This window comes from Acomys minous, assembly GCF_964271855.1.
Source record: "Acomys minous genome assembly, chromosome: 12".
Taxonomy (NCBI): domain Eukaryota; kingdom Metazoa; phylum Chordata; class Mammalia; order Rodentia; family Muridae; genus Acomys; species Acomys minous.
Genome location: NC_140493.1, coordinates 61,472,167 through 61,498,365, shown reverse-complemented (window position 1 = coordinate 61,498,365; position 26,199 = coordinate 61,472,167). Strand labels below are relative to the sequence as shown.

Below are 26,199 nucleotides of genomic sequence, written 5' to 3'. Positions count from 1 at the left end.
GCCTCCCTGGGAGCATGTGTGCCAGCTAGCTGGGCATGTGCAGCAGCAGTGAGATGCTGCCCCAGAACAAGGTGGGAAGTGAAGGCAGACACTGCTCTCTGATCTTCGTACATGAGCCATGGCATACCTGCCCTGCACCTCCCTCTCTGTCTCTCTGTGTCTGTCTGTCTCTCTGTGTCTGTCTGTCTGTCTGTCTGTCTCTCTTTCTCTCTCTCTCTCTCTCTCTCTCTTTCTCTCTCTCTCTCTCTCTCTCTCTCTCTCTCTCTCTCTCTCTCTCTCTCTCTCTCTCACACACACACACACACACACACACACACACACACCATGAGCAGAGTTTAAATACTCACTTTCCAAACATTTATACAAAATAGACAAGAAGCACATGAGAGCGCGCTCAACAAATGAGTCATTAGGGAAATCAAAGCAAGGCAATCAAAAGTAACGTGGATACACCTCAGACGGATGCTGATACACAAAGGAAACAAGGCACAAACAGCAAATGTTTTATGGTTCTATTTATTTAGATGCAGTGTCCCCAGTCAGCAAGTAATGCAAAGACAGAACACGGTGATTGTCTCAGGCTAAGAGTGGAGGAAAAGTAATGAGTGACTGCTGAGAGCACTAAGTGTCACTGTCACCGCCTTAGTGACACTAACAGTGACTGTGTGTGTCTGTGGTTATAGTAATGACTTGAACTTGAAATGTAAGTATATCAATAAGGTGTTTAAAAAATAATTCCTGGAATTCCAAGCTGGCACACCTGAAAAAAGTGATAGACACAAGTATGACCTCAGGACACTGGGACCTAACTCCTTGCTAAGAGAAGGCTAGTTTGACGACAGTGACATTTGATATGTGTAAATGGAACTATAGATTTAGGGAATGTCTATTACACTGATTGTAAGGATACACTTCAGTGTTAATCAGTGCAGACTATACAGCTAGTCACTGAGTCTCGTCTGGTTACCAAAGTTCATAAAAGAGAAATGAGCACTTCTGCATAACCTTGGCAAGAGAATGGTAAGGGAGGCAACTTGACCAGTAGATCCGTGATGTTTAGGATTGGCATTTTATCTCACGCTATTCTGATCCTATGGGCAGTTCTGTTTCTTTGGGAGACCAAATACCAGTTTCAGGTAGGTACCAAACTGGAAAGGCTTCTTCAGTTTGCTGTAGAGCCTGAGGGTAGAAGTAGAGGTGGCCTGTCCAGGTGTGGGCTTTGCCTGAGTGGCCAGCAGAACAGGCGTTTAGGCAGCTCACCAATAATGTTCCTTCAGTTAGCTGTGAGAAGAACCTATAAGTCAGTGCAGTGCTCTGACACTTTGCTCTGTGTCATGCAGAGAGCTCCGGTAACTCTTGGCTTCTCTTTTTGTAGCTGACATCAACTTGGATGTATCCAAGCCTTTGAAAGCAAACTTAAGTTTTACCAAACTGGACCAGATAAATCATTTTTTAAAGAAGATAAAAAAGGCACACAGCTTTGCACATAGCAAAGAGCCCTCTGTCCTGCCAGATTCTAATCTGAGTAAGCATGAGCCTCCCATCAGCAAATGTTCCCGCGCAAAGTTGTCTACGCCCAAGGCTCACTGCGATGGAGTGCAGAAGACGTCACTTCAAGAAAGCATGTGGAGAGCCATTTCCTGCTTTCAAAAAGTTTCTGTCCATACAACCCAGATTGTGGTCCTCATGGAAACTGTCCCACATCCTCATAGACCTTGTGTGCTAGCCTCGCTGTCGAACCTCAGTGGGAGCCTGAGTGTCAAAGCAGCACAAAAAGTACCTGGTAAGTGACGGAGAAAGCAGGGGTAACATGGGGGGAGGGGCGGTGTGAAAACATCCTCTGTTAGCAGGTGAAAGGGTAGAGTCATTAGAGATGGGACCTTTCTAGCTGATGGCATTACTGCTGAGATGCTGATTGGTTGGGGCTGTTGTCATTTTGTTTAGGTTGTTTGTTTGTCTGCCTGTTTTAAGAAATCCTGTAGGCCCTGTGGATTTCCAAGCCCCAAACTGCCCCTGTCCACCTCTTGAGGCACATTCCTGCCTTTGGAACTATTTATTCTTAGCTTCCGTTTAGCTGAAATGGCTGCAGTGGAACAGCAGTGACTGCTTTTCACAGTGCAGTCTGTGATCACCTGAGCCCCAAGACCTTGCTCAGATGCATGTGCTGGACCCCTAGCCAGCCTTACAAGCCAGGTGCTCTGGGCACAGAGCCCAATAATCTGTAGCTTGGTAAGCCTTGCAATGCAGTCCATGGCGGCACTGGGAACAATTTGTGTTAAAAAGAAAAATTGCCGTGGTGGTAGATCTGCTCCACAAAGTGTCAAGCCATAGCTCAAGGCTGTGAGAACGCCACTGACACATTTTGTCAAGAGCAGCACCTGGCCTGGGAAAGGCTGTGCTTCTGTGCACAGCCCACCAAAAAGACCTGGCCTGCTGACGACTGCAGAGGGCAAGGAGCTAACAGGCCATGACAGCTCCATTTTTCTCTCTGCTACTATGACTAAGATGTTATGTGCTTTCCCACTCTGAACCAGAAAGGGTGGGCACAAGGTATGTGAGGAGGAAAGTCAACACAGGCAGGAAGTAAGCATTTCAATCACAGAAGCTGCTCCTGTGGGGCTGAGAGCCCAGTGCCAGGAGTGTCACACTGGAGCAGCGGTCTCAGGAGGAAACCATATATTTCCCCACAATCCTGTGAAAGAGTGGTGTCCTTTTCCATGGCCCTGTGTAAGGCGGGGTGTAGACTGATTGTGTGCTAGATACATCAGCACTTAAGCTGTGCACCAAAAAGTAAGTAAATGGCAGCTGCAGACTAATTATAAGCTAGTTCTAGAGAGCCGGTTTGAGCACAGGAGTTTAGGAGATTTTCTGTTTTAACTTTTATAGTTGAGTAGTAATAATTTTAGGCCAAAACAGATGATTTCTTTCTTCCTCGCTGAAATAATTGTAACCAAGCCAGCTGAAAGCTCTTTGCTTTTTCCTTTGTTGTTTCTAAAGTTAGAAATGAAAAATGTAGAGTTTGGGGGACATGAAAGATTCTCAAACACTGGACACTATGGTGTCAGGTTCACTGTGCCCATCCTCACACCTTCTTAAATGGTGGCCTTAATGGTGGCCGGGAAAGGCGAGGACCAGACACGAAGCACTTTAAACACACCGTGTTCTGCTGTGTGGGGGCCCTGCTCTTTCCCACCCTCACTCCCTCGACACTCGCTCACTGCTTTTATTTTACCCACTTTTAAAGGCACTTGTCCTTCATCACTGTTTCTTTATGCAACAACTGAAACTCTTTATTTGGCCATACAAATGGTCTGTTTTTGTATTTCTCCCTTTTAAATTAGAAAAACTACATAACCCTCTTCTTTCATAAGTATGTCCTTTTATCTGTTAAACACAAAAATAGAAATCCCTGCTTTACTAAATATACTTGGTATAACTCTGCTGGGAAGTGTCCAGCAAACATTTTAAAATAGTTTTTTGTATGTGTCACATTAAATCAAAACTGAAGTTAGTCATTTAATTGAAAAAAATATTATTATGAAACTATAACAGAATTTAGTCAGCAAAATGTACTCAAGTGAGCAAGGCTGGGGCAGATCCCAGTTGTTCCCGAAGGCTGGCATCTAGGGGTCATAACTGAGGGGTTAGTCCATGGCCGGCTCTGAGAGGGGAAATAGGATCTCTTTCTGGAGCCCATGCTGGCCTGGAACTCACCTTGAAGCCAGGCTAGCCCTAAACATGCCTTCACATCAGGATCACTACATACTTAAAAAAAATAGTTGTAACTATAATTAAAAACAATAATTCAACCATTTAGCATTAATTTCATTATGTAGTTGGTTGTCTTCAAACTGCATGTTTTGCAGTTTTTTTTAAAAAAATACGTACAAATATATGTATTTGGTATAGATTGGTTTTGCTTGTTTGTTTTCTTTTGATTTTGTTTTGTTTTGAGACAGAATCTCATTATGTACCCCTGGCTGTCCTGGAACTCAAGTATGTAGACCAAGTTGCCCTCAAATTTAGAGATCTGTCTGCTTCTGCCTCCTAGGCCCTGCGTAGGTTTAAAGGCATACCATCACACCTGACAGTCTGGTAGAGTTTTGTTAAGTGGTGAAAATGAAAAAATCACACACACACACACACACACATACACACACACCACCACCACCACCACCACCACCATTACCACCACTACCAGTAGTCATATTTCTTTTTGTACTTTCCAAGTGGTGGTGTTCTGTATTCAACCCGATTTTTATGGTATATCTTTGAGCTCAAAGGAATTAATGTCAGATTTTTATAGGTTGACTCTAATGCAGAAATACTTAACAGAGTCTTTGATTTTACAGTTCTGTAACTATTGTGAGCATCTGCAGCAGCTGCTCTTCTCAAATTATTTGCTGAACCAAATTGAGCGCAGTGACAAAGTAGTCATCTCAGACGCACTATTAAACAGAGAGAGGAGTGGCCCTGCACACAGTATAGCATCTGCTGTGCACATGGCGTCCCATAGAAGGACACAAGGTAAAATTATTGTCAAAATTTTTCATTAAAACCTCAGCAATTCGCACTTGTTTATCCGAATCTGCATAGCTCCCCAATGAGACAACACACTTGGGGTTTCTTTGGTTCTCGCTCACTTTCTCTTTGATCCTTTTTGATGTGCTGACTTTAATAAACACAGTCAAAAACACTGTGCAAGAACATCATGGAAAAAACTACAAAGGACCAGCCCGGCAGCAGAGCCCTGCTGATCCCTGACTTACGCAGGCTATTTTTAGAGAAATATTTTTTTAACACTCTTTATGTGACAGTGTTATATAAACAGGGAAAAGCAGCCCTTTCCAGATGAATTTTAATTTAAGAGCTGAAATAGATTTGTAATTCTAGAGGAATCCTATGTGCTAAGTAATTCTTAGAGAAACACCATTGGGAATGTGCTATGGGCATGTTCCTTTACTTGTCAAGAGGACAAAAAAAATGAGTTCACCTAATAAGTATATTTTGTTTATCATCTAAGTTGTTAGAAACTTATGGAAAGTATGTGGGGAAGGGGAATAATAAAAGCATGAAACAGGAAAGCTAATATTTCTTCCCAAATGTTGTCAGTATATTTGTGCAATCTGGGGGGAATTTCATATTCATTTACTCATTTTAAAAATGAAACAGTACAAATCATGTACTGAGCTTGTTAAAATAATTCCCGTCTTCATTTTACAGAACAAAGTTTTGCTTAAAATAGATAAGTAAACAGATGATAGATTGATAGATAGATAGATAGATAGATAGATCAATGATAGATAAAATAAGCCTCCAGTTCTCCTCAGACTCCTGTACTCTTTTGCAGTCCTAACCTATGAGTGTTTCCAGGGATTGAGTCTTTCTGTTACTATGCGCTGCAGATGTTTGTGCAGCCATGACGCGTATAACTAGCTCTTCTCTCTGCTAGGACACTTCTGTTCTCCCATGTGCACTAATGAAATTGCCTTCACCATCTGACTGGAGAAGATGTGATACTTGTTGTATTCTTTTAAGTTGGTACGTGATATTACAGGAGGCCTAAGGAAGGCTTTGCCAGTGACAAGAATCCCTCTCAGTTAGAAATTGCATCTTATATCTGGAAATATTTTAAGACCAATTTCTTTGTTATCTTTTAAATCTAACTCATTGTAGAATATGTATTTTTTAAAGTTGCCACTTCCCCCCAGCATGGGCAGAGTGTGGTCCTCTTTTGCTGTGTGAAGCATGTCACTTTGGAGACACGCAAAGTATGTAATTATAAATTCTGAGCTGGCAGCCAGTCTCTTTCCACAGGAGGGTGGGGACTGACCTCACACTTTCGCTCCCCTGTCAGAGTAATTTATGGCTCTATTAGGATGGCACGCCTTAGATTTCTACAAACAAGAGTACACATCTGAGAGAGCTGTGAAATCCCTGGACTTGAGGTTTCCTTGCTCATTCTCAGGGGCAATTAAATTGGCAGCCTCCATATAGACAAAGACAGGGGAAACATGACATGAACCGCTTGATGACCCAAAGGGAAAGAACCTGAGTGAAGACATTTGGTTGGCATTTAGAATTGGAAAACCACTGACAGGACTCACTGGCCACGGAGAGATTGAGGACTTTTCTCCCAGGCAGTAAGCAGTGAGTTGAGCTCACTGTCAAAGGAACAGTGGCTTAAATCACTTTCCCTGCCCTTGCTGCACTTAACTTTCTATATAAACGAAACATGGGGAGAAAGGAAGCAGAGCCTTTCTTTTCCATGTAGAGGGCTTCCCTCAGTCAGCACATTCGTACCCAGCACTCCTGTCATGCACAGAGAGTGCAGCCAGGTAACCCACACAAAGTGGAGCCCGCTTTTCCCACTGTGCGTAGATATCTTGAAGGAAGCCTGTAAGACATCCTCATGGCCTTTGCATGCTTCAGAGATGCAAGTTAGCCTGATGGGAAATAAAGCATTAAATTAGATCCCACTACCTCAAATCCTGGGTTACCACAGGGAGCCATTTATAGCACCCCAAAGACCCTTGCTGCTTTCAGAAAGAAATGCATCTCTTTCCAGGGTCTGAATGATAAGAAACTAATTCCTTGACGGTAAAAGACAGAGGGCAAACTTAACTTTTAAGGATACACTGAGGATAGAAGCATAAATAAAGGTAGTTGACAGCTATGCAAACCACCAAAAACCCTTAATGAATACTGGGTGTGGGCATCAAGAGCCTGTAATTTTGACACCCTGTCCCAAGTAAGCTTAAGCCCAGCACTCAAGAAAACGTGGAATGCTCACCGGTCTGTAACATCTGGGATTTTATTTGTCATTTTGGAGTACCTGGCAAGCGCAAAAGAAAGGGGAAAGGGGGATTATCTTGACAATGAGATGAGTTACCGAATCCTGTGATAATGAGAAGCAGAACAGTTCTAGTGCCTTTCCCTAGTCCCTGCGGTAGAGGTGCGTTTATGGGTTTGCAGAAGGGAAACGCAGGCGGGCCAAACAGACGGCCTGGAGTCCGCGGACACGATCCCTCTCATCCCAGGACTGAGCTCCACTCGCCGTCCCAGGCACAGTCCCCCTGTCACTCTGTAATACACTCAAAGTCACTACTGACTAGCTGGCAGTGCCTGTTCTTCACTTATTTGTATCTGTGAGGATAGTTTTCTGCACATTCTGGTAAATTATTGAGGCATTCCCCCAAAAGTAGGAGGTTCTAAACTTGAAAATAAAAATTATTACCATTCCTCCTCCAAATAATAATATTATTGATCTGCTATGATGAAAAATAAAATATAACTATGAGACCCGACGTTTAAATGTTTTGTCTTTTTTTGGTTTTGCTGTAATTGATATAATGCGTAAATAACTATTAGACAACAATGAACAGTCTCAATCCTTAGGTAAGGTCGCTTTATGTGGCGTGTGTGATTGGAGAGTGGGTGGGTGCACATGCCACAGTACACTTGTGAAGGCCAGAAGACAGCTCTGTGGTCTCAGCTCTAATTCTCCATCTTTAAAGGGGTTCTGAGGATCAGAGTCAAATCGTCAGTGAGTGCCGTTACCTACTGTGTCATCTCACCAGCCCAGAAAAGGGCTTTTCTAAAACACACACACGCACACGCACACGCACACACACACACAATGAATAGCTATGAATGGTTAGTGTTTGTAGAATAATGACTTTTGCTATTTGGACATGTTTATACAGAAGTCATTAATTTTGTTGAAACAATTATGTCCCTGCAGTGTCTACATCTTTAACTTTGTGATATCTATTTGTTCTGTGATAAAGAGCTATGTCTATAAAATGCTCATCATTTGTCAGGTACATTCTGTATTTCAGTGATGATTGGTCCCCAAATCTGCCCAACCAAAATCATTTAAAAGTCAGAGTATGGAAACTTCAGAGAAATAGAAGAAAACCAGTGTGTTGAATCTCTGATGTATTTGTTTCAAGGCTGCATGCAAAACGAGAGCCCTGTAGCAGGCCACAGAGCAGGGCTATCGGGCAATCTCCTGTGAAGGGGTGGACATGGTGTACCTGCCCAGCCTTTCTACAGGGAGATGCGCTCACAGCAGAGAGATAACCATCTCTGACTTTTTCTTCTGATTCATCGCTGACCTGAACTCCATTTGAACCTCGCTAGACAAAAAACAAGCAGAATTCCTGGCCCAAACTATAAAATATAATTAAGCCCTTTTGAAACGATGTGTAAAAGAACATTGCTGTACCCCCACTTATAACCACTACCACCACCACCACAACCAATAAAGCTAAATCAAGCACTGCCTGTGATGGATTAAAATAATAAATGTTCCTGGATTTCAGTGTTTGAAGTGCTGGAATAAACCAGGCTTCCAGCAGCCCGAGCAGCTGAATGTAAGAAAGACATTTATTAATGACGAGTTCAAGGATGTGGCCTGTTTAGTATCACTGCTTTCTGTTTACCGTGTGTTACACATCTCTTATATTTTTACACAGCCCACGTGCGTCCATACAATAATGAGGAGCTTTTTTTAGCAAAAGCATTGGTAATTGTATAAATATGGGTCTCTTGGGAAATCTTCATAAGCCTGTTCCTTTCTGATAGGAAACCCTTTACCATCACTGTAATGCCCTGTGTAAATCCACATTCAAACTTTGTCTCTACCAATATTAATCTATTTCTTGCTATCAAATTTAGTTTCCAAATTCCAAAGTTAATCTAATTTCTTTGGCAGAATGCTGTTAGCTCAAGTGATGTATTTTCAGCATAGTTCATAATAGTGACACTTGCCTGCCCTATATGATGCCAGGATACAGTGACACAATGGTTTTTGTTTCAATTCCTCTAGATTTGGTAGCATCTGGATAAAAACAACTGATCCAGATTTTACACATAATATCATTAAAACAGTGTGTTTGGAGAGAAGGAATGGAGCCTTTGAGACAACAAAATCACTCTCAGGTGACACGAAACCCATTGCACAAAGGTTGCTGTGGAGGCCTAGGAATTAAGTCCTACAGACCTTTCCTCGACGCTCTCCTTTGCAGCCTATTGATAGCACCTGGTAGTCCAGTGTTGTGTGAAATGGCTGTGTGGTGAGAGTCCCAGCCTTGAGACTGTGGGAGACTGGAAGGCTACGAGTAAGCCTGCCCACCTCCATGCAGCTGTTTCTGTGACAGTATTGAGTTCCGCCTGTGGCTACAGCAAACTGCCCTTTATCCACATGAGCGAGCAGGCTGTATGCTAGAGAGCCTATTGGGGATACAAGCCTGGCAGGGATGAATGAGTTAAAACATATGAGACGCTCTTTATACCCTGGCTGGTCCCTTAGACCCACTCACTGGTTATGTTAGCGTAACATACTGAGGCTGTACAAGAGAGCTGGGACAGGACAGCATTGTTTACAATTAAATTGCAGTGCCCTATCTAAGATTGGGGTGCTTTTTAAAAGTACTTTATTCAGATTACATCTCAATTGTTATCCCCTCACTTGTTTCTTCCCATACCCCCCTCCCCTTTCACCCTATTCCCCTGTGACAGAAGGAAAGACTTCCTCCCCCACCATATGGTCACAGCCTATCAGGCCTCATCCTGGTAGCCTCCTTACCCTTCCTCTGAGTGTCACCAGGCCTCCCCACCAAGGGGAAGTGTTCATGTCAGAGTCAGTCCCCACTCTCCACACAACTGTGCCGAATGTGTTGTCCATTGGCTAGATCTGGATAGGGATCTAGGTTTACTGCATGCATTGTCCTTAGTTGGTACAGTAGTTTGAGCAGAACCCCTGGGTCCAGATCCACCAGCCTTCATGGGCTTCTTGTAGGTTTCTAGAACCCTCTGGATCCTTCTATTTTCCTCATTCTCCCTTACCTCTCTCACCTGGAGTCCCAATAGGAAGTCCCAGTATCGATCCCAATCTCCTGATATCTGAAGACTCTCAGGGGACATCTCTGTTGGGCTAGTGTCCAATTATAAGTGAGTATATGCCATGTGTCCCTTTCTGGGCCTGGGTTAACTCACTCAGGATGATAAGATGAGAGTTTTTGTAAAGGAGCAGTGTACTTACCACATATTGACAGGATCTACTTGCCTGCTACTCACTGCCTCTCCCTCCCTCTTTTTTTAATCATTTCCCTCTCTCTGTGAACAAAACTGTCACCTGAATGCTGAAGCCATTGATCAATAAATGTTTGAGCTGAAAAAAATTTAAAAGCATAATTTTCTTTATGAAGAACCCCTTTGTCTTTTCCTTCTATAAAGCTTATGGTCCAAGCATATTACACTTAGATAGGCACGGAGAGAATAATAACTGAAAGTAAAAACCTTAGTAGGTCTCCACAGCCCTGGTTTCAGATTCCTGAATATAGGTTATTTGAAACATTAAAATTATGTCATTGACTGCGAGTTACTATATGCCACTAAATATCAAGGAATCCTGGGATTAAGCCAAGTGAGCCAGTCTTAATTGCCTCATTGGGTTAAGCCTGAAAGGACAGCAGTTCGTCCAAGGACATTGTGAAGCAGAATGGACTTTCATAGCCTCTGTTTTTTTTCCTGTCGTGTCAGACTTGTATTATGGAGACCGAGACCAGTGTCTAAGCCACCACAGGTCATTTTCCCTTCAGCGTTAAGTTTATACCCAATCTCCACCCATATGAGTGGCTACAGGACTGACTTCAGCAGGCATGACAGCACGGACCTGCAAACCCAGCACTTGGAGAAGGAGGCAGGAGGATCTGGAGCTCATGGCCAGTGTGGGCTACGTAAGTGAGACCGTGGCCACCCAAACAAAAGTAAAAATAAATTAAAATGACCAAACAACGCACCCAGCAGAGCTTTCTTCATGGAAGTTGGCTACTGTGTTCATCAGCGAAACTTTACAAGTATCTTAACCATCCTTTTCCTCATCTAAAAAGGCTGTCATGTATTCTTCAGCATGTGATCAGGTGTGCCACAAGCCACCATCCCCCAAAAAATCATCATGGGAGCCATGGTGTACCACACCATGTACACTTTCGCCCAAACAGCTTTACTTGCAGATGTTCATCGCATTGAGTCACGGTCTGGTTCAAGGCCTTTGCTTTCCGCTACGCTATCAATCCTGGAATCTTACTGAGACTCCACTGTGATATCCTGCTGTTGTCCTGAGATATGGAGATCCTGCAGCTTTGTTTCTGCAAGGCAGGCCCCTTTGCTCATGCGCTGGATCTCCGCCTTGTTGGTAGCAGGTTGTTCAGCCCACCAGCTCCCCACACTGCCCACGTACAGGGTGGAGACAGCTCCCCCACACTGCTCAGGTGCAGGGTGAGGCAAGCTCTCCCATCTGCTGCAGGTAGCAGACATCATAGGCCTGAGCAAACTCTCTAGCACCCAAGACACCATGGAGCCAGCTCTCCTGTCTCATGTCCTCAGGAGCCAAGACCAGCTCAGCTACCTGCTGCAGGGGGTGGGGGTGGGAGAAGAGGGGAATACATCTCTCCTTCACCCGTACCACCACACTGCAGACAGAGGCAGGGCCAGCTCTCCCACTTGGCCCACACCACCAGAGCAAGCTCTGATGTGCTGCCCAGGTGAGGGGGTGGGGCCATGTCTCCCCCACACACTCTATCAGAGCTGGCTTTCCTAGACCAATGCCACCAGAGCCAGCTCTCCCACATTACCCAGGTAAGGGGCAGAGCCAACTCCCCCACTGCAGGCAAGGGATGTGGCCAGCTCAGCACAGTGCTTAGACATCAACATGGCCTCAGGTAGCAGCTCAGACCTCGGAAATAGGGATGGTCTTCTGTGGCAACATGGGCCACCTCCCAGAGCTTCGCCAGTTCCACCTCTCTCCGAGGTGTAAGACGGCTTGGCTTGGCTTTCTCTCCATCTCTCCATCGCACACTCCCTCTTTCCTGTCTCTCCATGTATTGTTCATCGTAGTTTCCCTAGGTGGGTGCTTGTGTGTCTCTAAATTCTCCTTCTATATAGAAAGGAGAAAAGAAAAACTTCCTTTTCTAACTTACTTTCCTTGTTTCTTATATTCAGAAGACTGGGCTTAAATTAAAGCAGAGATCCTGACTGTTACTCTCCATCAGGGACTTTTTAACATGGACTTAAGTTCTCCCTACAAGAAATTAAAAAGTGCCTTGGAAAAGGGCAGCTGAACTGGGCTCTCACTTGCTGTTATTTGTTTTTGGGCACTGTTGCCTTTTGTTCACTGAACAATGGCTATAGTTCCTTGTTTTATTGCATTGCTTTATTGTGTATTTTCATTTATGATATTAATAGGCATAAAATGTTTAATTGGGCGTATTGCTAAATTGGATATAAATAGGATCCAATCAATTTACACATTCTGTTTGAGGATGGGAAACAAGGTAGTTTAGTTTTTGTTTTTGATACAACCAAATGCTATATTTTGTGTGCTCCAAAATAATTTCTTGAAGGAATTTTGGTTGTGGGGGTTGCCATATTTTGGTGGTTTATACTTAAAAGATTTTTTTTGAGGCATCCTGATGTTTCACTGTTATGCAAATTTGCTTCCGGATGACAAAACAAAACAAAAATTCTACCTGGCTCTGCCTTGAGAACTCTTGTGAACTCTTGTGAAACTCAGGAGCTTGGAGAGAACTGGCCTTACGTGGGACCTAGTACACCCTGATGCTGACAGGCTGGCAGGGTTTTTTAACGTTTCTCTAAACAAATGGTTTTCATTTATTGGTCCTCTAAAGAAGTACTTTAAAGGTCATAAGACTATTTGTTCCTTGAATGTAATTTTTATGCTCACTGAAAAGTATGTCAATATGCAAACAAAGCAAGATGCCCATTTATCACATTAGTTATTTCTGACATTATTCCTCAATGTTGTCACACCTCATTTACTCTAATTAAATGTCTGCCATTGGGTTTCTAAAACAAATTAAAAATATAAACACAGATTTTTGAAAGAGGTAGGTCCATTGGAAACTTGAACAGAAATGCATTTCTTGAAAGGAGCGGAGACAGAAGTTACACAGACGGTTAGAATGGCCTGATCACATGGTTACTGAAGGCAGCAGCTGGATCTTGGAACAGGAAAAAAGTTATTAGAGAAACCAATGGGATTCAAAGAAGTCTATGCCTGCACCACTGTTAGTGTGCTTGTTCAGATGATAGCCTGGATTTGTAGACGTTAGGTAAAGGACAGAACTTTGCTGAAAGGCTAAATTTCACAAGTTGAAGTTTTAAAATGACTTAGTGTCATGCCTTATGCCTTTAGTTTTCACCACTTGGGAAGCATAGGCAGATGGATTTCTGTGAGTTCAAGGCCAGCCTGGTCTACTTAGTTTCTGCCCATCCAAGGACTGCTTAGTAATACTGTCTCAAAAATTAGACAATGAAATAAGTTGATGGTAACCCACAGCTCTCTGATTGGACTTAAGACAAACTCAGCAGGAGAGAAATCACATCTGTTATTCCAAACCTAGTCAACTTCCTGGGGCTAGTGAAGTCATCAGCCTTAGAGAAGAACCTACTTCTGCCACTTTTCTAGACCAACATCATTCCTTACTGCATTCTAGATCTTATCCGTATACCAACAGAGTATAAAAGCTGCTCTTTACAGCAAATGGAGACATCACCAACACCACAACTAGAATTATTGCTGAGATCAACAGATTGTGGGGCCAGATCCTACATCCATCAGCATCACAGCAACTGCATCTGCTGCTCAGCAAACATCAAGGAAGCGGGGGCAGAAAGATGTAAGAGCCAGAGGACCAGGAAGACTGTCATGAAACAGTGTCTTCTGGAAATAGACATGCTAAAGTAGAAGAGGGAAAAGGTTATACCCCTAGACAAGAGCTACCGGAAAGTAAGGGCTGCATAAAGAAGAATTACTCTCTCCCAGGGAGCAGCCCACTGACTGGTTATCCAATACAAAGTGGTCAACTCAGGGGTCACATACACAGGGACCAACAGAAACAGACTCATCGGGTTGTGCACACATATGTATAGGTGTGTTTATGTGTGTGTGCACATGTACTCATGTGTGTATAACAATAATAAAGAAAATGAGGCTATCAGTTTTGACAATAGAGGGGTGATACACAGGAATTGGAAGGAGGCCATCTGGAAGGGGCTGGAGAAAAGAAAAGAGAAAAGTGATGTAATTCTATTTGTATAGAGTTTTATATGTGCAAAAAATTAAATAAAAAGGCTGTATCTCTAATTTATAAAGTAAACTTAATATTTATTATTTGAAGGTTGATAATTGCATATTTCAGTTGAGAAATATTTTTACTTTTAATTTTTCAAACATTTGAAAATTTAGGGAACCGAATGTACAGAAAATGTAAAAGATTACATTTCAAATGCCTGTGTACTCCCTAGCCAGCAGGCATGTACACGTGTTGTCCTACTTGCTATAAACACAGAAAGAACTCTATGCAATGATCCAGCCAGTTCCAGTGTCATAGTCTTAAGAAGGTCACTGTGTAATATCCATCATGGACACTGTGTCCAACAGTGCAGTAAGTCCAGCAAGCAGGACAAGGTACCTTAACTTACCTTCTCTATGAGTGGTGGATTTAGGACATGTGGTTCATTCTATCGGAAGAAAACTATTCGGTTGTTTCCTAAGGACAGAGGCCAAATGAAAGGTGTCACATAGGCCTACTCCTAGGTTGGAAGAAAGGGGAAAGAAACTGACAGCCCTGCCATGAGTCCCAGAGATGATGCTCATGTTCTGGCTGAAGTATAAAGTTCGCCTACTCTTAATTTGCCATGGCATTACAGATCACCTACACCAAGTTTAAAACCATCTGAACTAAAATATTTTCCTATCACTACATTGTAGCTTTTTAAAGGTGTGACAGATACACTGTTATAAACCTAAAAGCAGACACTTGTGGATGAACCTGTGTGCAGTGTCACAGGCAACCCAGTCCCTCACTGAGAAGCACAGACATGGTGGGTTGATGTGTTGTGAGGGTGGCAGGCAGGGAAGACACGTGGGAATGGATCATACCTAGCTGTCTTTTAGGTGTATGACAAAAAGAAAATGAATGAAAGAAGAAAGAAAGAAAGAAAGAAAGAAAGAAAGAAAAAGAAAATGAAAGAGAGGGACCAAGCAAATGTTTGTATCTGTGGCCATGCACTTTCCTGATGTGCCTGGCATGCCTCTTTCTAGGCCCTAGTAGCCTGGTCGTGGTAATGTCTTCATCATTTTATTCATCTGTGTATTTATATTTTCTTCGATATCACTCAAGTGTTTATTGCTATCATCTTGGAATTCAATGAAGTGTCTGTTCATAGATTTTTAAATTATTTTTTATTTATATATTCATTTTATATCCTGATCGTAGCCTCCTCTCTCCTCTCCTCCCGTTCCCTCCCTCTGACCCACTTCATTTTTTAAGTTCCATAATTCTGTGATGAGGTTTATCATTGTTGTTTTAAATTCTGTGTCTTGGTGTTCATCTAAGTACTTCTAGTCATGTACCAATTGTATATGATCAGTGGGTTCAATGGGAGGCATGCTACGTTGACTATTCATACTGCTCTTGCTAATTGATTGCTCTTGCATCGTTCTGCGCCTCCTGTGACAATCCGGCTTTCCTTAGGCCAGTGCAGGAGCTACATAAGCTATAGTATTATTATTAAAGTATGTTAGCTGGTAGATGAGCTGACTAATGGACTCTCAAATATGGGTCTGGACTTAGGCCGTGGGTGTGGGGATGCTCATAGGCAGCAGTGGGAGTGGAAGGATGAGAAAGGAACCAAGCAACTTGCCAAGCAAAGGGAGCTAGGAACTAGGCTTGTAGATGCGGAGATAGGGGGTGAGAAGAGGTGATGTCCCCACTTGCTTGGCAAAGGTGGCCCACAAGACTTGTTCGAGGGTGACGGGTCTGGTCCTAGGATGTAGGTTTGTAGATTGTGGATGCCATTACTGCATTTAATAAGCCAGTGGCCAATGTTAGTCAGGCCAAGATGCAGGCAAGTGCAAACTGTAAATGAGTAGGAAAATAAGAGAAAAAGAGAGAGTGAGGTTTGGGAAAGAAACAAACCAAAAAAAAAAAAAAGACAGATGAATATCATTCTTAATTAGAATAAAAGAATTGATAGAACATAAAGTGGGTTTTTTAACACCAAGAATAATGGCATTTATAAGCTATCAAGGGGGAGTTCTTCAGGAGTCCCTTGCTCCGCACTATATTTGTTGGTGGTGATCTCGTGCTTTGTGAGATCTCAGAGCCTGAGCGACTCTGGTATGAAAGAAAATTCTAAGTGGTTTTCTTTATTTTGGCATACTAAGTGGACGGTATAGAGCTGATAAGTGTCAGTCAAACGTCCTCACACTCATCACAGGGGTGGCACTCAGAGGGCCCAGGCTTGGCGATATGGACACACTGTCAAAACAAAGAAATTACCATTAAGGCCATGAAAACAGAGTCAGGTTCCCTAAAATAGGAGATACTCACCTTTCAAAATCAGATTGGCTATAAGATATGTATCAGATGCTGGAGAGATGGATGTGCCTTCTTAAATGTTTGCTGTGAGAGCCTCAGCACCCCGGCTTGATCCCCAGCACTCACATTAAAAGGTTGGTGTGGCAATCATATGTAATCCCCGTGCTGGGAGGTAGAGCTGAAGGGGGGCTCAGTAGCCAGCCAGCCTAATTGGGGAGCACCAGGTAAGAGGCACTGTCTCAAAAACCAAGGTGAATGGCCATCTTAGGAACAATGCCAAAATTTGACCTCTGACCTCCCCATGCATGTGCACACATGAGCACAGACACAAACACATGCACACATGCACATGTACACATACACTAGCACAAACAAGAACATAAGAAAGAAGAAAGTGGCCCAGGCTCAGGTGAAGGAGGCAGCAATGTACCTGAGCTACAGACCCGGCAACTAAGGCAGGAGTTGACACAGCTGTTGCTGATTTGACAGGAAACTTGATACATTGTATAGATTTTCATGTTCTGAGAAGGAAGTTAAAAATACAGAAAAGGAAATGACTAGACTCCAACTGGTGATGTTTAATGAGGCCAGAGATACCAGTATCAGTTCATGGTTTTACTACACTTACTGATAGATACATACAGAAGTCGATATAAGTAGTAGACAGTCACTTCTTATGGCTCCATCTGCAGAGAAGATGTGATGGTTTGAATGAAAGTGGCAAACATGGGCTCACAGGGAGTGGGACTGTTAGGGGGTGTGGCCATGTTGGAGTAGATGTGGCCTTGGTGGAGGAAGTATGTCACTGGAGGTGGACTGTGAGGTTTGAAATGCTCAAGCCAGGCCCAGCGTCACTCTCTTCCTGCTGCCTGCCCATCCAGATGTGGAACTCTTTGCTCCTTTTCCAGCACCATGTCTGCCAACACATGGCCATGCTGCTCACCGCGATGGTAATGCACTAAACCTATGAAGCTGTAAGCCAGCCCCAGTTTAATGGCTTTTCTTGTTAAGAGTTGCCTTGGTCACAGTGTCCCTTCACAGTAGTAGAAACTAAGACAGAGGGCCAGGAAGAACTGAAAACCCGTAGAAGTGGGTATTCCTGCCATCCAGCTTTGGGCTTCTGGAAACTGTTCTTCAGAAACCAGGTCTCTGATGCCCAAGAAAAGAAGGAGGAAATACCTTGAGGCTAGAAAGTAATGAAGTGTACCCCAAATGAGAGAAAGAGAGATCAAAAGGGACAGCTTAAAGATAGAATCCCAGTGACCAAAGCTGGTTCAGTTTAAGCGGCAGGTAAGAATAATACTGAATTTTGACTCATAAGGTGAATAGTAGGATTCGATACTGATACAAATACACGTGTAAAACTGGGAACTAAAAAAGCCACCATATCATACAACATAGCACTAATCATTATGCGTGCCATTGGTGAAGGACAGCATTAGTGTGGGAAAGTTAGATGAAATCGTATCTACTTAATCTCCACGAATCGTCCTCCAAGGAGAAAAGGGTAAAGCTATAGTGAGCGGAAACTGTGGCAGACCAAGCCCTCAGGGTGACTGTCATAGCAGTGGAACAGAAGGACCACAAGTCCTGTGCGACGCCCCAAGGACATCGTTTCTTTGGTTATCTATGGGGATGCCTAACTTCATACTGTTCCCGGGAAAACGAGAGATAAGCTGGACTTGACAGACGTGCCGCGGAATGGTTGAGATTCCGAATCTCAAAGTTACAGAAGACAGAGAAGCCACAAGATTGGTTACAGGTGGCACCTAGCCTCAGGGGCAGTGTAGCTCAGATGGCAGGCCAGGAGAAAGACGTCATGGGGCACGAAGTAAGTTTTAAATGACATGTAGCTGAGCGTGTGGCTCAGGTGTTTAATCCCTGCACTCAAGAGGCAGAAGCAGGTGGGATTTTAAGTATAAAGCAAGTTTCCAGGTCAGCCAGGGCTGCATAGGGAGACCCTGCCTGGGAAATAAATAGCATGGCTGTGTGAAGGATATACATTGTAACTCCATTTTCTGAAGCTTTTACCTAGTCCTAAAGTATTTCAAAAGTATCATTTGTTTGTTTTGTTGGAATGAAGACCTAGAAAAAGTAGCTTATCAAGCTTTTCCATCCACTTCCCTCTCTACTGCTGATGTAAAATGAGAAATCTCAAGAATTTGGACACTTTTCCTTCCTCATCAAGTCCGTTCTGTGGGACAGGTCCTAGACAGCTGCCGTGGGCGCTCAGTGGCCAGAGCTGCAGCGTGATGGAGCCTCCCACGGACGCTGAGTCCAGTACACTCTCTTTTTCCTTAGTGACTTTAAATTTGGAAGTAAGGGAGCACGGGACTTGAAAGAGTGAAGTAGTAACTGATGACCAGGAAGTGCATCCAAAGCACAGGAGCGCTGAGGAAGGAACCAAGGGCTTTAGCCTTGAGTTTATGGATACTAATAAACATGAGAAGTAATTGAGGGAACCTTGGTATTAAGACTGCACTGGGGACCAGTTGGACTTTCGCTTAAAGACTTCCTCCAGATAAGTAGTTAGGTCAGTGTAGGGCAGGCGCAGGAACTGAGAGCGTCTCATGGCACTCTCTTACTGCTCACGTCTGTGCTTTTGTAATGGTGTTCTGATGGGGTCCAGGCGATGAACCAGGACGCGATTATCTGGTATCTATTGTGTGTCACATATATCACAATTGTCAGGACATAAAGCAACTCCACTGATAAGGACTCTCTAATTCTTGGGTACTTTTGAGCATATTTCTAGGTTTTGGTGTGTGTGTGTCTGTCTGTGTGTGTGTGTGTGTGTGTGTGTGTGTGTGTGTGTGTGTGTGTGTGTGTGTGTGTGTAAGTGAAACACAGCTTCGAATTAAGATAATTAGCGAGGCATGGCAGAGAGTGCCTTTCCTCCCAGCTCCCTAGGGGCTGAGGCAGACAGATCTCTGTATGTTTGAGACTAGCCTGGTCTATCTACTTAGTAAAAAAAATAAAAATAAAAAATAAACAAAAAAACTCAAGACAATTGTGAAAAAGACATTTGGTGGTACATGTTTGATGAAAAGATTTAAGAAATTGATTTCTCAGCATGGTAACTTTAACAAGCCACTGCCCTAACACTGGATCTGATGCCTTCTGTGGAGAATTTAATGATGTGTCTCTTATTTCCACAGAAAGTACATATAATACATGAAAAAAAGTTTGTGAGTACTGTACTTTGAAACATGCATACACCCTGGGCCTAAGGTGTTTCTTAATCTTTCATCTTTTTGCAGGATCAAATAGCATTAGGAAAAGAAGCCTTGTGCATTACAAATGTGGCCTGGTGAAATTCAATATTCACAGTGACAATTTAGAATATGAATTTCTTGGAAGGAAATGAACTCACCACTTGAACTGTGCATCTAAATATCTTAAAGTCTGCTATAGGCTTTATAAAAGGGTTTTGATCCACACTCATACTTGAAGTTCAAAAGAAAACCTACATTTTAAAGTGTATTCCTTTTCTGGATGTATTTACTTTGAACTTTAGCATATAGTTTTTCTCATAAATCTACCCTGCCACTATCTGTTTTTAAGACTCTGTAAACTTCAAGTGGTTATGATGTGTGAAGTTTGGATTAAGCTAAAATTTTTAGAAAGCACATGTTACATATTTTGATTGTTTTGAATTTTAACATGGGCCAGCCCAAAACTTGAGTGTCCAGCAAAGCAATATGCTACTCTCTGCTGCTGTAAGAAATCACAGAAAATTGCCCTTTCACTTCATGTTAATAATGGACAAATGAAGCAGCTGTTCTTATTCTTAATATACTTGTTCAAAAAACTTGCACAACTTAATGAAAACGTCTCCGCTCATAAAACCTAAACTACTCACACATGGAAAAAGTCATAATGTTTTGGCAAATGTCACTCTGTTAAGAACGCCAATCTCTACCTGCTTCACAGCTAGAGTTCTATAACAATGGCCTGAAACTGGTGGCGAGCCAACTGGGAAGACCCTAGCAACGAGGGAATTAGCACTATTTAAAAATATTCCTAGGAGTCAGGCGTGGTGGTGCACGCCTTTAATCCCAGCGCTCAGGGAGGCAGAGGCAGCCAGGTCTACAAAGTGAGTCCAGCACAGCCAAGACAACACAGAGAAACCCTGTCTCTAAAAGCAGTGTGTGTGTGTGTGTGTGTGTGTGTGTGTGTGTGTGTGTGTGTGTGTGTAAATTTTCATTCCAACACCTTTTCCTAACTCTTCTGTCAAGAGATAATTAAACTGTACCCCCTTCTCATTTCTCTCCTTAGGCGTGAGCCTTGGATCGTCGTTCCTCCTCAGCGTTAGTGATTTTCTCCTTAAAACAAGCCTCAAAGAACGAAGCCGGATTCTCACGGGACCACTTTCTGCTACTGTCAATCTAGAAGCTAAGTGGTGCAAACACAGTGGCAATCCAGGCCCACAGCAATCTGTACCAAAAATATCCATGGATTTGAGAGGAGGTCTGCTGCAGGTCTGCAGGGCCGATGGGCTGTGCTTTTCCGTTGGTTCTTAAGTAGCCTGTTGTGTTGCTTTGTCTTAGTGCTTCGCTCAAATTTAAGTTTTGTGTGACAAGAAAGTATATAGTCAGAGGTGCCCAGTACGTTTTAGCAGCATCATTGAAGAGAGTCATATGCCATCTAATTCACCTATTTCAACAGTGTATATAGTTCAATGGGTTGGGTTTTGTTGTTGTTGTTGTTGGTGGTGGTGGTGGTATATCCAGGGAGTGTGATCATTGTCACCACAGTCAATTTTAGAACATTTTCTTATCATTCATTCATCAGTTGAGGGAGTTTTAGAGTCTTTCCACTTTGAACTATTCCCCAGTAATGCTTCCATGAACATCTACAGACAAGGTTTTCCATGGCCGTGCATTTTTGTTTCTCTTGGTGGTGTAACTGACAGTGGAGATGCTAGATCAACATTCTGAATGGATAGAGTTTTCTAATTGTAGAGTAGTCAGCCTGCATCCAGCACCAGTCACGGGGAATGCATATGAGCTTGTCATAGCTGCAGGGTCCTTAGTCAGACAATGTTCACTTACGGAAACAGACACATGTTAGTTAACTCCCAACCTCCTAGTCATGTGTGTATATGGGATGTGCGAGTGTCTCTAGCCTATTCTTGTTGATATTTAGGTTGCTCTCAATGTGACCTTCAGGCAATTTCATGTCCCAGCAGTCACAATAACAGGAAATTCAAGTGACTAATTATCAGTAAAGGGAGTGTACTAAACGTAAAGTTCTTAAACCCATCATCTCTTTTACGGACATAGCCACAATCTGGGGAGATTCCAAAGACATGCCTCTGTAGAAAGGCTTTGATTTCCATCAGTAACCTTTTAAATGTGGGCTGCTTCACAGCGATTTTTAATTATACTATCTTTTTCCAAGGCAGAAAAATACACAGTAAGTATAGTGATAATAGAAAAATTAAGTGCATCCTCTCTGTGTGCTAGCCACCAGCTATCAGTCGCTGTGCCCACTGGTCATAGCTGTTACAGAGCTCTGCGTCCTTAGGCTCTCAACCTCCTCTGACACTAACACTGTGTTGTCAGAGTGGACATGTGGGTTGACAGTCTCACCAAGCACAGACTCTGGCAGCCTTCTACCTTCAAGTCTGTTGGTCAGCTTCCTTCTCTCCTGTTAGAAGACAGCTTTATGGCAGGACTGTGGATCTCACAAAAGGTGGAAGAAGCTATTCCACAAGGCTGTTTTTTATTAATTTATTAATATTTGACCTAGAGAATCTGTGTTTCCTAATCTTGAACTTTAAGAAATGGTTTTTCCTCTTTGTGAAATGAGTTCACAAATGATACTTCACACCAGTATAATATCACCATTATTCTACAGTTTAAAGTTTATTGTTATTCACATAATATGTAAGGTTCTTGATATTGTTTATTTATTAATATATTAGAATTTCAAACTTTAAAGTATTAATTCTTGGAAATTATAGTTTGTTTCATGTTAAGCTGAACATGGTTATATTCTCATATTAGTTCAAATATTGCTATACCTAATTATCCCCAAGAGAGGTTTATGTTTAAAGACTTACTTTTTTGTACCCTTTTACAGGTTTTCTGGGGTCAAGAACATTTGAATTGCTTGGCTCTTCTGAAGGAATTACTCGGTGGCTATCTTGAGGAGGAGGGACACTGTGAAGCACCAGTTCCCGAATCAGCACCCCAAATGCCATCTCCTGTGGAAAGGACTCACGCTTTCAAAACTGAACAAAGCTCAGATGACCTGCGCGCAGGCGTCTTTCAGTATGTGCAGGGTGCTGGTGAGTACAAGCAGCGTCAGCATGCAGGGCACGTGCCCAGCTGCCACTGGAAGTGATTCACTAAATAGCACCCACTTGATAGTACAGTCACTCATGCTTAAGTATGAAAGCAGTATACGCCAATAATTCTCTCTTTTAAAACTGACCTTCTCCATTTCAAATCATATTTAAACTGATCACTTATTGTGTGATTTCCTTTTATTCTCAATCTGAGAAATGAACATATTCCTTCTTTAAAACATGCAACTTTTGTTTTCATCTGGCAGAACCCTCGAGGCTCCCTGGCACGTATGAAGTCTTGTTCTGTAGCGAAACAGAAGAGAGTCCGGGGATGATGCTATGGAGGTACCCAGAACCACGGGTGCTCACCCTCGTGCGAATAACTCCTGTGCCGTTTAACACCACAGAGGATCCCGATATTAGCACCGCAGACCTGGGTGATGTGCTACAGGTATGTAGACGCTGGCCTTTTCTTTTCTAAAATAAAAGCGTATGAGAAAACGCTGAGCATTCTGAGAAGTGCTCGGAGCATACCTCTTGTATCAGCGGTAGCAAGGATTATCATGGTACTTGTGTATTGTATCTATACATGCGTGTGTCGAAAGGATGTCTCTGGACCACCTAAAGTAGTACATATTTTGGGACTCTCCAAGGGCCTGGCCAGCATGTAGGAAGCCTGGCAGTTCTCAGCAGCCAGAACCAGTGTCAGGGAATGTGATGTTTTATAACTTAAAAATACAAGGAACCAAGATATGGGCAAAGTTCAGGATCAGAGATACTGGCCTAGGAAACAAGACAGTGCTGTGCTCTCTGGAAGATGAAGAGAGCGTGCTCTAGAACTCACAGCAAGGATGAAGGAACAGGGCGGGACAGGCAGGAGGGGAGCCCTGCTGCCATGCTCCCGAGAACTGGGGGCTGCCTTCAGGTTCTGCCTATGAGGAGCAGAATTTAACTTAGGGCTGGGAATAGGTCTCACCAAAAGAAACAACTCTTAAGTTGCAATCTTAGAATCACACAGATTAGCATGTTTCCTTGGAGAAGTTGACAACAGAAAATATGTAGCATTGACCATGGGTTTGGATCAACTTGGATTTTCTCCTTTGTGCATGAAGTGCCAACCCCTAGAGTTGCTCTTAGGGATCAGAAAGCAGCTGAGACAGTCTCACATGTTCGGAGCTCACTGTGGCACAGAAAGTTTTTTGGCTGCTGAAGGGTAGAAGAGTTGCCCTACTTCATCTTTGAAAGGGAACCGTCCTGATGTCACAGTCGTTTTATTGTGGTGATGGTCTCAAGTCTGTGCTGGAGACTCGGGTGTAATATTGACTGGCTGGTCCTGGATGGAAGGAGAACATGAAAGGGCTGCCCTTGGTCAGTGCTGTAGGACAAACACCGTGGACTCTGACGTCTCTTCTCCTGTACATGTGGGCTACTACAGTAAGTGGGACATTAAAGCTAATATTCTTCAATAAATGCCTTTATACAGGGTGAGATTTTCAATATTTGTTCCTCCTCTGCTCATTTCACACAAACCCCTGGAGACTATTAAGAGACTTCTCAGTGTCATCTCAGCCTCCAGTCTCTCAGCCACCCTAGCCTTCTAGAGTCCTGTAGGAAGAGATGGATCACATGTTTCCTCGAGGGAAACCTTCCGTGGCTCTGTCACCGTGACAGCCTTGTTGCCCCTGGACATGGAACCTGCCTATTTGATAGTCCCCAAACCAGCCTTAACTCACTTTCCCTCTGTCTGCTCGTTTGATTTCTGTTCCTGTGACAAACACCACAACCAAAACAAACATGGGTCAGGAAGGGCTTGTTTCAGCTTACACTTCCAGGTCGCAGGCCACCGCAGGGGAAGTGGGCATAGGAGCTGAAAGGAGCCCCAGAGGAGCACTGTTTACCAGCTGTCTCTCCTGCCTCAGGGCCAGCCACTTTCTCATGCAGCCTGGACCCACCTGACTAGGGATGTACTGCCCATGGCGGGCTGGACCTTCCTACATCAGTTAGCAATCCAGAAAATGCGCTAGAGACATGCCTCCAGGCCAGTCTGATCTATGTAATTCCTCAACTGGTCCACCCTCCCCTCCTGACTCTAATTTGTGTCAAGTTGGCAATTAAAACATAGTGATAAAACAAAAACAAGCCAGCACACCCTGAGTGTCTCCTTTCCTGGCAGCTGAAATCCTGTCTGCTCTTGGAACAGCTGACGTTCTGTCTGTCCCTTAAAGGCTTCTTGCCTAAATGTGCTGTCCTCCTCCTGAAATCCTGGAGCACTTATGCCACTACCTTGATGTTGTTTTTCACTTTATCCATTTACCTTTAATCACTACCTTCTATTCCTCTGTATCTTCTCTGGCTCCTTTTTAACTATGTGGATGTGTGTATGTCTGCATGTGGATATGTACACTTGAGTGCAGGTACCTGCGGAGGCCAGAGGCATCAGCTCTCTTGGAGCTGGGCTTCAGACACATGTAGTGATGCCTAGTGTGGGCATCTTGAGTTGAACCCAGGTCCTCTGGAAGAACAGCAGGTGCTCTTAGCCAGTGAGCCACCTCTCCAGCCCCATGAAAATATCTTTAACCAAGAAAGTGTTTTGGTGTTTTATGTTAGTAACAAATTTCTCTCTCCCACTTAAATTTTCCCTTCAGATGTCAAAATTATCCAAATTGAATGATTTTTTTTTTCTTAGTGAAATCTTCAGAGTTAGTGCATAATTCTTCTGGGGGAAAAACATCGTGTTTGTAATTCCTTAAAGGGGGACATAGGGGACAGGAGAAAACAGGACAGTCAGTGTTGTCATTTGTTTATTCTGATGTAGAAAGAAAACCACATGCCAAAGAAGTCATTTCACTTGTGCCCAGTTGTTCCATTTATCTAGTTTAAAAGTCAAGATAATTGATTTTCCTTTCTGAAGATCCGTTTTTAGTTGTTGGGTGGGGAGATGGGGGATGTGAGCATGTGAGTGCAGGTGTCTGAGGAGGCCGGAAGAAGCTGTCAGACCCCTTGAAGCTGCAGTTACAGGCAGTTGTCAGCCATCCAATAAGGGTATTAGGAACTGAACGCAGGTCCTCTGGAAGAGCACCAAGTACTCTTAACTGCTGAGCCATCTCTCTAGCCCTGGAAAAGTTAGTTTTTAATGTAGCACCTATATGACTGTAAAAATCAAAGTGAAGCCTCATTGAGAAATAATAAAATAATTTCTTATGAAATGGGCGTCACCTCCATTTTGTAATTTGTTAAACTGAGACCTAGAGCAGTTAATGAACTGTTTCTGAATCACAGAATCTGTAACAAATTCTTTCCCAACTTCCCTCCAGTCTTTCTGACTACAATGCCTATGTTCTACTTAAAAATCTGGGGAGAAAATATTCTAGGTGGTTTACCTCAGTGACAGTGAGCCCTACCCTATTGGGAAATGTTGGGGGGGGCATTAAATTGTCCTTTTACTTTATCATGAAATAATTATCCAATAATATATTAATATAGTTTTAAATT

General features: G+C 43.1%; 1 protein-coding gene across 2 annotated transcripts in view; it reads left to right on the top strand.

The window, feature by feature from the left end:
* VPS13B (vacuolar protein sorting 13 homolog B) overlaps positions 1 to 26,199 on the top strand; it is a 517,649-nt gene that overhangs the window by 373,452 nt on the left and 117,998 nt on the right. For both annotated transcript variants that reach the window (XM_084803053.1, XM_084803052.1), the window contains exons 36-39: positions 1,376 to 1,783; positions 20,691 to 20,893; positions 22,500 to 22,707; positions 22,974 to 23,158. In XM_084803053.1, the coding sequence (XP_084659179.1) occupies positions 1,376 to 1,783; positions 20,691 to 20,893; positions 22,500 to 22,707; positions 22,974 to 23,158 (1,004 nt within the window). The remainder of the gene's footprint in view (positions 1 to 1,375; positions 1,784 to 20,690; positions 20,894 to 22,499; positions 22,708 to 22,973; positions 23,159 to 26,199) is intronic.